Source organism: Tenebrio molitor, chromosome 8 (genome assembly GCF_963966145.1).
Source record: "Tenebrio molitor chromosome 8, icTenMoli1.1, whole genome shotgun sequence".
Lineage (NCBI taxonomy): Eukaryota > Metazoa > Arthropoda > Insecta > Coleoptera > Tenebrionidae > Tenebrio > Tenebrio molitor.
Window position 1 is genome coordinate 7,984,326 of NC_091053.1, and position 16,362 is coordinate 8,000,687.

Below are 16,362 nucleotides of genomic sequence, written 5' to 3' on the forward strand. Positions count from 1 at the left end.
AAAAAAAAAACGCTAATATGCGGTATTCCTTCAAACTTCAAATATTATTCGACAGAGCTGCGGACAAAACATACATTGGTGGCCATGGTTACTACAACTGTGTGCAATGATTTCATTGCGCACAGGCTAGAAGGTATCTGATTGGCTAACCAGTTTCATTGCACACGGGTTCGCTATTTGCATGCAATAGCCAACTTTCAATAATAGTTATTTGTGCGAATTTACGCATTTTTCATAGTGGTCGTCGGAAAACTACTATTATTTGTTTATTATAACGGAAATACCTAATAGGAAATCTTTTTCACAAAATCAAAGAAAGTATAACTTCCACTACTATTTTTATGTTTATTAATTTTTGTTTGATATACTCGAAAGTGTCTTTTTGAAAATTAATGAGGATATCTATAAATATAAAAGTATTTGTTAGCGAAACAAAGAAACTTGCATTAAATTTGGAATAAACACTTAATATCTTCACTTAGAAATACCAAGATTATCACCGCATAGGGTGGGAGACAATTTGCCTCTTGTTGGGAGACAACTCACCTCTTGGAAAAACTACCTGTGCCGTTCTAGGAGACAATTCGCCTCGTCCGTCGCCATAATTTTCCTTTCTTTCGCGCTCGCTCTCCCCAGGTATATCCAAGGAGTATAGAAGTATAGGGAGGGGACATACGCAAGCTTATGGGCGCGGTAAATTGAAGCGGTGAGGGACAAGGAAACGGGTGCAATTTTATGCAACCCGTGAGGTACGCCCCAGTTAACACTACTTGAGATGTTAGGAATTAACAATAAAACTGCAGGAAAATAAAACACTATATATTTTATTTGCATCACAAATGTATTCAGAGTATGAGAAACTAGAAAACAACACTAAATATCACAATGCAAGTGATTTGATTTACTTTCTTGGGGCGTACTAATAGCAGTCATGCGCATTAAGGCGGCTTCACTCGGCCGGCCGTATGTCCCCTCCCTATTATTCTATACTCCTTGGGTATACCGGAACATCCTCTGCCATGCATCTCTCCCTTTTCTCTTGCTTGTCCGTCTCTCTGCCCCTCTGGCTTAGCTCCGCACACATCCACTTCCTCACTGGCATACCCGTTCCTCCTGCAATACTTCTCTCTTTCCTTCTCATCCGCGTTCTTTTTCTTTTCTCTATAGCGCTCAGTCAGTATCCTGCACTCTTCCCTTCCACCCATTCTGTCCTCGAATTTTGCCGCTCTCTTTCCCGCTTTCACTCTCAGCTTGCTCCTCTTGCACTTTTCCCTCACTATGTACCTTGGTGTTTCTCTGTCCACTCCTAGCAGCCATCTCAAATATTTCTCTTGCACTCTGTACACCTCCTCCTGTTCCTTCCATCCCCAGATGTCTGCTCCGTACATCAGCACGCTCTCTACCATGCTCTAGAACATCATGATTCTCCTCCCGAACTCACCTCCCCACTTTCTCTCTCCTATTCCCAAACGCATCCAACTACCTTGTTCTCCTTCCTCACTACCTCTCTCACTTGCGCTTTATCCGTGGCTCTCTCGTTGAAGGTGTAGCTCACTCTTTCTGTCTTGCTTTCTTCCCACTTCCACTCGCTCTCCTCATTCTTCCTCTTTCTCTTGTTGAACACCATCATTTTCGTCTTCTCGACATTCACTTCCAGGTTTTTCTTCCCCACATACTTTCCCCAGGTTCCTCATAATTTCTTTCATCTCTCTCTTACTCTCATTCTCAAATTGGAATTACGCGATAATTTTTCACGGCAACAAATTATCGATAACTTTTTTGACAATTTTTTGACGTGTCAGTTAAATCAGAGATTTTATACTATTTATTTGAAAAAAGCACATTATAATTAAATATGAATTGATATCTTGTTGATTATAATTTTAATTTAGCCTGAATTTAAGTTGCAGCGATCATTCGGTGAATACTTATATCGAATTGCCCTCGTGTTTGTGAAATTCCAGATAATTTTGTTAGTGACCCACTGGTGTGTGTTTCGACAACAGCAGACACTCGTGATTAGCCACACAAAATTATCGGAAATTTCTCAATCACTAGGGCAATATTAATAGTATCGTTAACTTTTTTATAAACAACGGAATTCATTCACTAATCGGTAAAGTGTTGATAAAGCGTTGAGCTTAGATGCTTTTGCTGTGCGAGTTTTAATCCGCTGGTGTTCAAGGAGGGAGCACTATTTGAAAAAAGCGGAAATGCCGCGTAAATGCGCACTGCAATAAAGTGGTACTAAATGCAGAGCGCAACATGTACCTTTCCAGTGACGTTTTCACTCACTTTGCAATCCTGCCGCATTACAAAAAGTTCAACAATAACAAACAAATAATAACAACAAAGACAATAAAACAACATCCAAAGACGGAGAAAATTCACGCCGGAACCACTCACACGTAAAGCCGAAACTAAAATGGCTGAAATGACCAAATTCCCCAATTACCCCCTGTTGACGCGCCACTGGAAAGATCTCAACAGAGGGCCAACGGTGTAACTAACTCTGGCGCATAGTGTGAAAAGAGTCATAAAGTGGTATGTACTAGAGAATGGCTGACTGATACCGCATCTAAAGCATTGACGGAATAGGGAATGCTCTGTCGTCTGTGGCTCTGTCCTGGTGCTTTATCTTTACAGTTTTCTGTAATACTTCAATCAAGTTCAGCAAAGCATGCGGACACTAGTCAACGCTCGTGAGTGCGCAAAATCATCCGCGCATCTGCCACCACCCACCAATTCCCACCATGCTGCTTTCTCATGTCGGTTATTGCTTATCTTTTTCTCTAGGTTATCGTTGATTGCCATATAGCCATGGAAAAAGGTACGTTGATCCACCTAAGTTGTAAAAAAACTGTTGTTTTATTTTTAGATAAGATAGCCACGCTGCTAAAAAGTTGGTCTAAAACGCAGCAGTTGCGAATAGCTAACATATCGAAGCTCCGCGTGCGTGTGGTTCGTGGGAATCAAAAGTATTACGGAAATATAAATTTTACATCATCCTTGAGCCGGACAATCACCACCGTATCGACATTGTTACTTTTAACTCTCAGAGAATGCACCAAATTGCAACCAAAGGGATCAAGTTTATGCCAAAGTCGCAAAATGAACGTCCAAATATTTTTCGCCGATACTAGGTACAGGTCTGCAGCCCTACAATCCACTCAGGAAACATACGAACAAGTTTTTAGTAGTTACTTTTACAAGAATTTGGGGTAGAAGGGTCGACTGTGAATGAACCACTTGTCTTAAAAACAAAGAACGCAAAAAGTGACGTTAGATTTAAACAGCTGATCAACCACTCGTTTTAAAAAAGACTGATGTTTCAAACTGCCTATTAAAAACATGCAAAAAGTGAGGTTAGATTCAAACAGCTGACCATAGTTTTAATCCCGTGGTGCGTTCACAATCGTCTTTTCAACGCCAACTTCGACGCCATATTTAAAAAAAACACCCGTTAGATGTCAGATACTGTTATTGAGTCGTTTGAGTGCAACCTGCGTTTTTCAATTTATATTGTGTAATAATTGTATTTGCTTGTAGTGATGAATGTACTGATTCTTCGTTTGAAGAGGAAGAGGAACCATGTCCACCTACTCCGCAGAATAATTATGATAAAATATTATTATAAGCAATAAAATATTTTTTAATTTTTTATCTGTATTTTTTATTCTTACTAGGTACTTCATTAACGAATTTTTGTTATAACAGATAAAATTTATTGATTTTAGACCTAAAGAACAAATTGTCCTAGGTACAGTCGCGGCCAAACAAAACTGGGCAGCAATTTTTTCTATTGTAAATCGGAATTAAATATTAAATCCCCTGAAAAATCATCTACTAGGAGATAACATAAAAAACTATTTATCAAATTGACATCATCCGTCACTGTTATGTTGTGCCACAGGTATGGGTATCTGGTTACCAGAGAAACTTTCATTTTAAAAGTCTGATTTACCAACATTTATAAAGATGACATAAAATCTCAATTTAGTGGCCGCTTTTATTTGGCTGCAACTATACAAACATGCCTAAATGCCTTGAAATTTTTACTTTTAATATTACGTTAAAAACGGCAAAATTTTTGATTTTTATTATACCTAACAGATTTTTTTTTCAAGAATTATGACGAATTTTAATGATAAACACTATTTAATTATGACATATTTTGATATTTATACAATTTATTGAGAACGCTCCACATCACAACAAACAGCAAGACAAATATTCTACATCTGCGACAACAAAACGTGATATGCAAGAATGAGTAAGTACGGAGCAAAAATGATATTTTAAAACCGCAACTCTATCAACTCATTAAAATGAATAAACCACGCTACAAAATATTTAAACTATTTCATGACGCCAGCCACGACGTTTTGAGATTGCCTCCTTACCATCCCGATCTTAATCCGATCGAGCTTAATAATGAATTAAAATTGTGTATCTCCATACCAATTCCTGAATACATATAGATACAGCTTGGTCATTGTAGCTAGAGCTGTGAGTGATGCGCAAAGTTGAATAAAGAGGTCCGATGATTGAGAGATTGGAAGCAGCAAAGAAATGCGACAGAATTAGTGGAGGAGCTGTTAGACCACTGCGCATCCGGCTCTCACAGCACAAGCTACAAATGAGGAAGATGTACACTGTGTGGCGGTATGAGTTTTCCCCTGTTGATGGGTTGATATTAAATACTTACATAACCTGAAAATGTGGCATTCTGTGTCGAATTTATTCTACGTACAGGGTATTTCACTAGTGATAATGAACCCGATGGAATTGAAAATGCAATCTACAGTACGTACATTGAGAAGGTAAAGTTGGATATTTATTGCGTCCATATCCAGCTTTGTGTTTTAAATGTATTGTGGGTTGCATTTTTAATTCTGTCGGGCTCACTATCACTCGTAAAATACCCTGTAGATATACTGTATGAAAAGACAATAAATATTTAATATTCATTAACCATTAATATCCACTTACGTCTACCACCCTGAGTGCACTGTAATCGTAGGTACGGCCAATCGTACTAAGCAAAATGATAACAAAGTCAGAGTTTTTTTTCACAGATTACTGTCATGTTCATAAACAATAATTATCATCGTTACCGGGATTCAGTTTTGTTGGTTGCATACTCAACATTTCCACAAAACCGTTTCCTTCGAATGTATCGGGTGTTCATTTCAATTTCCGGGTCAAAGTTGAAGAGTCTATTGTGAATGTAAAAATACAAATCACTGTAAGTTTTGAACAGCTAATCCGTGATCCGCAATCCGTTATGCTAAGATTATTACAATAAGTTTGATATTTTCTACTATTAGATTTACAGAAAAAAATTAAACATTTGCGTCTTTATAAATTCCTAAAGTTGTACAACAAAGTAGGTCTTCACTATTTTTGTGTCAGTCGTTCCACAGCAAAAGACGGAAGTAAAAATGAAAAAACAAAACAGAATCTGTGGGTTAAAACCAAAACATTTTATAAGTTTCTTTTTTGTAGCGATTGTTTTGTAAATTTTTCAATACCAAATATTTTTGAATATGTAAAACAGCGCGCTAGATTTTTTTACCTCGTGTATTATCCTGTTTATTTTTTCTAATTCGGTATCGAAAACTGTTACATTTCCACATTCATTTCGGTTAGGAAAAGTAGTACTTTTCCTACCTAGTTAGGAAAAGTAAAACAAATGAAAACCAGCAATTATATTATTTATTACAACATTATTGCATTCTTTTAACAAACATTTTGGGGCCACATTATCGGATTGGGTTATATTGATGATCTGTTCTTTTCCTAATATTTTTGAAGATACTTCCAACTTGTTTTGTACAGAATCCTCTATATATCTCTCGGCAACAGTATTTGATCGCCAACCACCGTGTCTTTTGAGAACTGTGATGTCAGCTCCTGCAGATGTCCTTCTGAAGCAGTGTCCAGTATAATTCGAAGAATTCGGTAAATTCAAAAAATCTGCTATTTTTTTAGGCACTCCACCTATGGTATTTATTCCTACTGCCTGCCTTGTGCATTTTCCGTTCCGAAAACCAAGAAAAAATCGAGTAATTTCAATCGGTGATGGTCGGAGAGAAAAGTATGTCCTGCATATTTCTAATAAATCCAAACCTTCAAAATTGCCTGGTGATATTGTAAATTCTCGCCTGACGTTTGTTTTAGTGTCTGGAATCTGGATAATGATATAAGACCCCTTGTCTGTAATGTTCTTCACGTCAAGAAAAGTCAATTCTTCGCGACGGCATGCCCCACTGATCCCGATTATCAACATCACCTTTAAAGAGTAAAACAGTTATTTTTTGAATTACATAAAAGTCACCTTTACCTTCATCATTAAATAAGTGCCATTATCCGCTTCCCTTAGGACCTTTTCTATCTCCTGCTTGGTAAAAATGTTGGATTTTTTCGAAACCTGACCGGTTGATTTTCTTTTGATGAACGTTATCAGGCTTGCATATTTCTTGATTTCTATATTTTTCTTTAATTGGACTGTAGACCTCAGCATCGAGAAAAGGCTCCATAATGTCGAGCCTTTGAGTTTTCTTGATTTTTGCTCAAAATAGGCCAGTAGAACTTCTTCAGTAATATCACGCACTCGCTTTTCACGGCACCAATCCTCAAATTGTTGGTAAGCTTTATCATATTTTTTCCGCGATTTCACGGGTAATAACTCATTGACTGCTAATGCTGCTGATTCTTTTACGTCCGAGCTAACAAATTCAGCATCTTCGAACATTTTTAATCGCAAATACACTCACAACTAAACGAACTCGCAAATTTTTCTAATGTGAAAATTTGTGTTTACATTGATTCCATAACGACCAAAATGAGCTACTCGATTTTTCGAATTTTGTATCCAAAATTTTCAATAAATCCTCAAGAGGTAAGGGTTTTCTCTACCTCATTAGAAAAAGTTATGTGTGCAACACGAAGGAAAAGTGTTTCTTTCCGTACTCGACGCGTTTTTAATCTCGACTACGTCTCGATTAAAAATCCCGCATCTCGTACGGAAAAAAGTCACTTTTCCTATCTCGTTGCACAATAGTTATTTTTATATTAAGTGCGCGAAGAGAGTGTTTTTTGTGCATGAAAAGGTCTTTTACGCCGAGACGAAGGTCGAGGCAGTATAAGCCTTTGAATGCACAAAAACATCTTCGCGCACGAAATATAAACAATATTTTTTCTATAATTGATTCAAAAAATTGAAATTAAAAATTCAAATTTTTGAAGGAACTCTGAAGTTTCAATGCAGTGACCATGTTGCTAGGTAACTAATAAAAAACAGTGCGTGAAATGAAAAACAGAAATAGTCGTATGCGTGAAATTGCATTTCACACACTGTTTTGTATGGTTTCTATGGTTTCGATCTTACTAACAATGCAAAAAAAAATACACGTCAGAAAATGACCCACTTCAGGCACAGATAACTATGCGTGAATTTCAATTTTTTGAATCAATTATAGAAAAATAAATATTTCGCGCTTATTTTGCACTATATTTTTTGTTATCTCATTCTGCAATTCTCATTGTTTTACCAGTTTTCCTCTATTCCTATTTACATTTTTTTTTCTTTTTCAATATCGTTCGACCAATTCGAACAAAACCATGAAGCTTCTTTCCTTAGATTTTTTATTATTCATCCTCGAGTACATTCCAATCTATCGCCTTTCTTTAATTTTTCTCATTTATTGCCAATCAACAATTCAATAATTTTCGTTTTTTATTTGGGAAGTTGGTTTTCCCGAAATTATTTATTTATTTTGTTTTTTCAGCACATTTTAAAACTTCTTTGATTTTGCGATGCGTCCTTACCTTCATAACATGTTTTCATTTTCACTTTGTATATATGTACTTAATCTCTTTCTACCATAATGTCGTCTATTACTGCGCTATTACTTTTAATCAGCATTATTTAAATTTCTTCATCAACATGCTCTACTTTTCTTTCTTTCTTCATTTCTGTTTTCCAATGTTTCTTTCTTACAATTATAATTCCTTCTAATATTGCCTATTATATTTTCGATACCACTCTAGTCTTATAGCGTTTCTCTAAGGAAAATTTCTAGTTAGGTATTTTTAATGATTCTTATCCTTGTAGTCTTTCTGTTTATTCACCGTCTCCTTTATTCTTTATGCTTGTTTTATAGTACTTATATATTTATACTATTCATCAACTTGTTAAAGTTTTTTCTTCAGTTTTTAATTACATTCCTATTCCTGTTTTTTTTAATCACTATTACCCTTGCATCAAAACACTTAACTTTCTACTTGGAATATATTTGATTTTTTTCTTTATTCTGCTAATCTTCATATTATTGACGTTACTCAGTACTTTTATTTTACAATTCTTTTGTCAAAAATCCAAGTGGAATATCTAAAAAAGTGAAACCAATTAGTTTAAAAGCAGAAGTGACAGAATAGCTATTTACGTTACAAGACCGGTAGTAACGTTTTTATGGACGAGCTAGTGAATTACAGGTCGAGCCCGATAGGGCGAGACTTGTAAACTAGCGAGGCCATAATGCGTCTACCGGTCGTGTGACGTACAAGATTTTTTAGTATACTGAGACAATTATTTAAAAGAAAAGAAATTTAAATAAAAAAATTTGGCTTTGAAAAAGATTGCTATGCCTTGTTACTATGATAACAAACGATTCATCAAAATTCAGTCTGTCAAAGTTTTTCATGTGATTTCTTTCATTTGAGCTAACTTCCTTTAACAAAATAAATTCTCACAACCGAACCGAAGCAGAAGTCAAGTTTTCTTCCCAGACCACCTTTTGGAGAAGGTAGATAGTGCGCGATCAAACTTATTGCTCCAAAAATCATCGGGAAGATATTTCACATACAAGTTGTTCTACAATTGGAGAATACGAAACACAGTTGTTTGGATTGACAAAGGGTAATGCTTGCCTTTAGAAAACCATTTCAATGACATAAGTAATTGTACATTTAATTTTTAAATAAATAAAATCCAATAAATCTGACAAATTATTTGACATTTGCTACCGGCCGCCGTAGAAAGTAAAACGGACTAGACCATAAACATGTGTAAATCTGACAAATTATTTGACATTTGCTACCGGCCGCGGTGGAAAGTAAAACGGACTAGACCATAAACATGTGTCTACCGGACTCGTCGTCAAGCAGGTAGACACCTACTACCAGCACAGTATACTAAAAAATTATTTGAACAAAAAACTTCGTAAACAAGTATTATCCGTTTTCTTTATTTTTCTTATTATTGATGGTTTTTGATAGATTCTGTAGAACTGTGTTGCTGAAATTTACCTTCTAAACACGATTGTTTTATCTATTGTTTAGTGTTACCTTCCAAAGAGAAGGAATCTCAACAAACGCCATCAAAGTATCAAAGCGATCTTATTAAATATTACTCAATAAGTTTTTCTTTCAGTCGAATTTTTATTTGCATTTTCTGACTGTCAGTGTTTTTAAAACATTTTACCAGTTAAAATAAGACATATTTAATCTTGGTTCGAAGCAGATAAAAAGTAGTTTAAACTGTTAGCAGGCACATTGACCTACAAATGAATGAAAAATGCGTTGGGCAATTAGCCAAAAATATTGCCGATAAAATTTTGCGTTGATATTTTTTGGCAATGCTACATGATTTTAAGTATAATATTTAAAATTCATAATTTTTATAATTCAAAAAAGAAAAAATCTATTTCTATTATGTCTTTTTTTCTCTTAAGAGAGTAACATTTGGACTGAAAGTTGGCAGTTTTAGACTGGAGAAAATTCAATGGGATGTAGTAAGTCAGTAGGAAAACGCATTAAGTTTTGTTGCTTCTGAGAATGCGTTCGGGAAATTCACACGTCAATTTTTTTTTATTCTTGCATCTGCTATCCAAAGTCGAATGGATATTAATAGTAACTCCATAACCTATCGGGCTGTATACATAGCAGCAAACAAACCGCCAGATCCAATAAACAGTCCGCCAAGGTGTGCCCGCCGTTCCCATCCAGTCTCCGCAAAAATGTCGATGCGAGGCGTCGCACCTCTCGACTTCCCCGAGGTCGACTGCCTGATCGACGAAATCCCGCCGCCCCCGAGGACCCGCTCTTTGGAGAACATCCATGCGTCCACCGTCCTGCCCCCGAAACGGCCCCACCGCCACAGCTGTCAAATACACTCGTTCAATTCGTCGCGCCGCAAGAGCACCTCTTCGAACCGGAGAGCCAGCGTCGGCAGCAGGCGCCACCGGACGTCGTCCGCCGCCAGCCACATGAAGTGGATGTCGCCGGAACAGAAGGCCCGCGAGAAGAAGCGCAGAAGGACGGTGTGTGTCGTGGTGGGGATGTTTCTCTTCATTCTGTTCTCGTGCGTGTTGGTGGTTATTGTTACGTTGACGCACCAGACCGAGATAGGGAGGAAGAACAACACGCTGTTTTATTACACGTTCGCGCCGCCACCGGATGTGGTGGCCAAGCCGACCACGAGTAGAACGAGTGTGGGCGAACGCAGGATCTGGAATACATCATTGGTACGATCTATCTTGGGATTTATTGCGGGTTTTTTTTTTTTAATTCGACGGAAATATTCGCAATGGGGAAGTGGATTTGAAGGTCCCTGACAGTCAAATGTGACACCAGAATCAAATTGGTTTGCAACAAGGAGACAACAAGTCCATCACTTTCTGTCCAAATTAAAATTTACCTAATCATTTTGACACACGATTTCGAGGGTGGTCTTTTGTGCTCTGCTCCTACATGCAAACTGGCAATTTTTAAATTATTTATTAGCCTCAGACTACAACATCATTGAGTTTGACATAAGTTTCTGATATCCGAAATATAAAACAAACATTGCAATATTTAGTACAAATGCAATAAATGTAAGATAATGTAGCGAAACCGTATAAAAGCTACAGGTGGAATAGTGCATTTAATTTAGAGTTACTTAAGTAGTCCTGGTGGTATTTATTTTAGTTGTTATCTGATTTCATCACACATCTGTAAGAATTGTTGATCAGATGAAAAATATTTTACTATAGTTCGTTGGAAAAAGTTCTTCGATTTATTTTTTATAAACATGGAGTATGGAGAATATTAAGTCGGATAACATGAATAGTGAAATGAAAAAATGCCAAATGACATTACATCTGTCGTAAGTAACATGCAGAATGTTTCAGTTAATTTTTAGGACGATTGACCCAGATATACATATTAGTTTTTTTCCAAATTTCTAAATTATCCAGTTGGATTTTACCGGAACATTCTTTCACAAACATTAATCAATCATTCTTTAAATTTCATTTTTGTTTACTACGAATTAATGGCGGGAAATATAAAGAAACAACTCAACATAACACTAGGGACAAGTTAAATGTTGTTAGATGATGACATGTTGATAATTTCATTTTTTCACTAGATTTATAGTTGCCAAACTATAAAATATTTTTACAGAATTGAGCACCAAATTACGGGCGGTTAATGAGACCACTTGAAGCTTTTACTGCTCTAAAAGCATAATAAAAAAATTGGCTAATCTTATAACCAATTTAAATTTGAAGATAAAGTAGAAACATTTAAAAAATTCTCTGTAACGCATCCAATAAATTAGATACAGCGTTTGGAAAAAAATTAATGTCAAATAGAAAAATCATGTGATTTTTATCGTTCAGAAACTTTCTTATTCCGTTGACTATACCTATAAGTTACGTGGGTGGCTTTTTGTGCTCTGCCTCGGCTCTCAGCCAACAAAGTTATGGTTATTATTATTAACCCTGAATTTATTTATTAAGTTAATCAGGTTTAATTATAGTAACAACTTTTCGTATAATTTATATTTACAAGAAAAAAAATCTTTTCTTTAACGATAATAAGAGCAAAAACGTTCGTTTACTGTGTTTTTCAATTACTAAAACATTTATTTTTTCATAAATTAGAAGACTTAGGCTCAGTTTACAGAAAGGGAATTAAATATTTAATTCGAATTAAATTTTAATGCGCGATTAACCCATGAATCCGAAACTTCCATTGGTTCAATCTGATCACGTGTTCAGTTAATCTCGATTAACTTAATTTCGCTTCTGTAAACTGGCTCATAGTTTATTGATTCTAATCGTTGTCCCTTATATTGTCAGCTTCTTTATTAATTTTTACATAACCCACGTTATACTATCTGCTGCACATCTTTCAACTAAAATAGATCTCATTCTCACATTTACATTTCCTTTTGTTTTTCCACTGATCTCTATGGTACACTGGATAGTGGTAGGCCATTTTCTCCATACAAGCCGTGGACCACTTAGAAGCATGCAGCGGCCATCTTTTTTGAGGCAGATATTTGATTGTTGTCAATTCATTAATAAATCTTCAGAATTCTATCGCATATCGAAAATTCTTTTTGATAGAATTAAAGTACCTACTATTCCGGGCATGGAATCTTGGCCATCGTTTTTTAGACTTTTCTAAAAGAAATGACGTAAATCAATCATTGGTGTCATTAATAAATGAAAATTATTAAAAACCACTTTGAAGTTTTTCTTGTGACATCAAAAAAGCAGGGAAATGGCATTATCGAGTCAAAAGTTGGGTTATATTCAATAAAGACCAGTTCACACATATTTGTCAGTTAAATGTCAGTTGTGGCCAAGATTCCGCGTACGGAATACCTAGTTGTATATCTATAAAAGAGTAAAAATTTATAATAACCCCGTATAATCCAAAAAAATCATTTAATGACGGTAATGTTTACTGTATTGTTTGCGAGGTAGGATATCTACTATACCGACAAATCACGGTCCACCTCTTACTCCTCTAGCCACTATCCAGTGTATCATAGAGATCAGTGGTCTTTTTGCTCTGCAGACTAACGAGTGGTGCGTTCACAATCGACTCTTCAATACCAACTTTGAGGAGAAATTTAAATGAACACCTAATACTTTTTCTCAAAATCATCTTTTTCTGTTGCTTTTCAAAATCACTATTTTTATTCATATTTTTCATTTTTAAAACGCATTTAACTTGCATCGAGTCATCAATTACTTCTGTTTCTATTTTTTAAAAGTACTACACCCCATTTGTTTACAATACCAGGAAGTATATTTTTTTAAATTATTTTTACATTAGTAGTGAACTAAACGAGCACTAAATCAGTTCTCAGTTTCCTTCCTTAAATAACGTCCATAAATTACTTGTCTTTCTTCAGCTAATCTATTAAATGCAGTAAACTGCAAACGAAATTTGAAGGGAGATTAATCAATTGACTAAACTATTACACACTTTTCTATTTCTAAATATTTGTATTCAAAAAATGAACACTTACTACGTGAATCAGTTGTATTTTTTGAAAAACATCAATAACAAAAATAGACTCTTTGAGACGATGTAAAAATATTAGTGAAACATACATTTCGTGCAATGAAAGCTGGAGGTCAAATGAACGCTGTCAAAACAAAACCAACATTGTTTATTGTGTTTTTGAAACCAAAATATCGATATTTACACAACAGTACGTCATACAAATACCGACATTTCTAATTTTAGTATCACCATATTAAATTGTATCCTGTAGGTACGAAAATAATTTAAAGCGTGAAAGATACTACAGTAAGTCTTGCAATTAGATTGACAGATTATTCAAATCATTTTAAAAATAACCACAAAATGTAATTGACAGTATTTAAAAATTGTTATTATTATTTATTTGTTGATGAAAACCGGAATTAAAATATGTAGAACCTGAGATATAGACTCTGGTTACTTGTACGAAGGACCAAGAATTGTCATAAATCCTACAAAAATGACAGAAAGGAATGCATACAGCGCCTCGGCAACTGAACGAATTAGGCGAATGAGCACGTTTTGTTCCAGCGTTTCTTGATTTTACGATGGTTCGCATTATCATTCTATCTTCAGCTGATATTTTATTTAATTATTAGTGAAAGTAAACTCTAACCCTCCACCACCCGGCGGCACGGCAATTTTGCCGGAGTACATACACTATTACGGATATTACTATCAAGTAATAGTGCAGTGCTAATCAACATAATTACCGGCGTCTCGCCTCCGCATTTTGACTTTGTTGTGTTTTATTATGTTCTGTGTCAATGTTAAGGAACTTCCTTACGATGCGACATGAGTATAATAATATACCTTTTTGAATTTCAACTACCAATGTGTTATCTAAATCCAGAATTTTTAAATTTTTAAAAAGAGATTGCGGTACTATTCCCGTTGCTGAAATTATAAGTGGTAAAATCGAAATTTTTTCTCAACACCAAAGATTTCTCATAGCAACGGAGAGCTCTAAATATTTATTAATTTTTGTGTTATATGTCTGTGTTATATTATGTGAATTTGGAACAGCTATATCTAAAAGATAGGCTTGCTTTTGTGGTTTATTTAAAATAATAATGTCTGGTCTGTTATGCTTAATATGAATGTCAAAGTAAATAATTGATTTTAATAAATTTTCTGTGTGTTTCAGTCCGAAAAGAGAATGAAGAACTAATGAACTCCTTAGCCGAAGACTCAACCAATCTTGACAGCCTTCAGAACTTAACAGCCTCCGTCCCTGTCACCCTGAAATGAGAAATCTGTCGATCCTGCCCTTCAACTCTACACCCACCCATTGCCACCTCTAGGCCAAGTTTAGCAGAGTCGCGTACCAAATCAAACGACGCAATAATAAAAGGAACTAAATTATATCAAAGAAGAAAGACTGAACTCATATACAAAAGCACAACCAAACTGTCAAGCTCAAATTTGGTCCTCCATAACTACAAAACTGCTCTATCTGTCTGTTCTAGAGGAGGTCGTTTAGAACTGTAATCTGTGTTATCAAGAATATGAATATCAGCTCAACGGTTACGAGAAGTCGGACTGATCACCGTCAGTTTTTGCTCAGTATAGTCAATTATTTAAGTACTGCAAGAAAGCGTTTTTATTTGGTCGATGGTGAAAAATCAGACTTCTGAATTAGGTGTATGTTTAATGTACAGTATTTAATTATTAGGAAAACAACATTTTTATATGAAATGCGAGTGAAAATAATCGTTCGATGAATGTTAGGTTTTTTTAGTAAGTCATGGCAGGGTATATTCGAAGACTAACTGTTTAACGTACCTAATACCTACATTTTTGAAGGATTTGTTTAGGTCACACTAACAAATAGATCCACACCATTCGAGGATTCCTACACCATCAAACTTAGAAATTAATTTTTTGTAAGTTAACCATTTATAAAAGAAAAAAATTAAAAGACAATCACGTTTAAAGTCGAGCACAAATTTAAATCGCTTCTTTGTTACGTCATCAGCGCCTAGCCTGACGTAACGATTAACATTCTCAACTAAATAAAGAAATATTTAAAAAACTCAAGTTAAAATTTGTTATTTTATATATAGATATTTTATTCATGAATGTGATACCTAAACCCTCCATATCGCACAATGTCACATATTTATGGGTTTTAGCAAATTGTTGACGTAATTATAGCAAATTATCAACGTTGTTTGTACAAGTAGACAATCAAAAATGACGTAATAATGGTTAAACCAGATATATTTGTATGTTGTTCGAGCAGTGTTGTGTCAATAACGTAACAATAACTTGAGGACTATGTTTAATAATCATTTACAATAGGATTTGTTAACAATTTTTAATGTAGGTTCCGTGTGAAGTTTATTAGGAATAAAATTTGTCAAAACTGCTGGTCTGTTTCTGCACCTTTCGTTAAGAGAAAAAACAAAATTTCACCTCTTCAAGGCACGGTGCGATCGAAAATAAAAAAAATCGAGATGGCCATGATTAATACACTTCAGTTGGCAGCATGTCATTAATTACAATAGTAACTGTCATTCCGGACTTTCAAGGCACTTACCAAGATTATTTTGTTAACTGCAATTTAATTGATGTCGCAACTTTGCGAAGGTCATTTGAAAACATGAAGCGACGAGAATAATATTATGTTTGGAAGCTGAAAGCAAACATTTCGAACATTTACTCTAGTTCGTAAATACGATTGGAGCTCCTCATGATTCTTTTACAACCGACAGGTTACACATAATGCACACCTTTATGAAAATCAAGATTTCAACGTTCTCAAAATCACTAACCTAACTTTTAAGACTGACATCTGATAACTGAAATTTTAACAAATTGCCAACCAAAATTTTGGTCACAGCCAACTCTAAGTTTTTTTTTTTTTGATCTCACGGTAGTTTTGCGAATGTGGCAATAAATAGTATTTACAAATAATACCACATGTTCTCAAAAAATGTATGATCAACAGCGGCAAAAATTAAAAACGTCTGGCTTAACCATCCGTAAATCTCATTATTTCGACAGTTTTCGTGAGGGAAGATCAAA

At 35.1% G+C, this 16,362-nt stretch overlaps 2 protein-coding genes and 1 long non-coding RNA gene across 4 annotated transcripts in view; 2 read left to right on the top strand and 1 right to left on the bottom strand.

Moving 5' to 3' along the window:
• LOC138137432 (uncharacterized) overlaps positions 1-15,703 on the top strand; it is a 36,525-nt gene extending 20,822 nt beyond the window's left edge. For both annotated transcript variants that reach the window (XM_069056811.1, XM_069056812.1), the window contains exon 5: positions 14,480-15,703. In XM_069056811.1, the coding sequence (XP_068912912.1) occupies positions 14,480-14,583 (104 nt within the window). In that variant the 3' untranslated portion in view covers positions 14,584-15,703. The remainder of the gene's footprint in view (positions 1-14,479) is intronic.
• LOC138137293 (uncharacterized) lies at positions 2,088-3,661 on the top strand. Its single transcript, XR_011161678.1, has 3 exons — positions 2,088-2,830; positions 2,879-3,143; positions 3,550-3,661. It is a non-coding gene; the product is annotated as an uncharacterized lncRNA (long non-coding RNA).
• Positions 5,678-7,056, bottom strand: LOC138136977 (uncharacterized). The gene is made up of 2 exons (XM_069056283.1): positions 6,347-7,056; positions 5,678-6,295 (listed from the first exon to the last, which is right to left on the bottom strand). Exons 1-2 carry the CDS (start codon positions 6,755-6,757, stop codon positions 5,678-5,680), a joined length of 1,029 nt encoding a protein of 342 aa, XP_068912384.1. The 5' UTR covers positions 6,758-7,056.
• Positions 15,704-16,362: the final 659 nt, after the last annotated feature.

Excerpts from the sequence above, each read along its gene's own strand:
- LOC138136977 (XM_069056283.1), bottom strand. The coding sequence starts at position 6,757 with ATGTTCGAAGATGCTGAATTTGTTAGCTCGGACGTAAAAGAATCAGCA. Across the intron at positions 6,296-6,346 it reads GCACTTATTTAATGATGAAG|GTGATGTTGATAATCGGGAT; the intron begins GTAAAGGTGACT and ends TACTCTTTAAAG.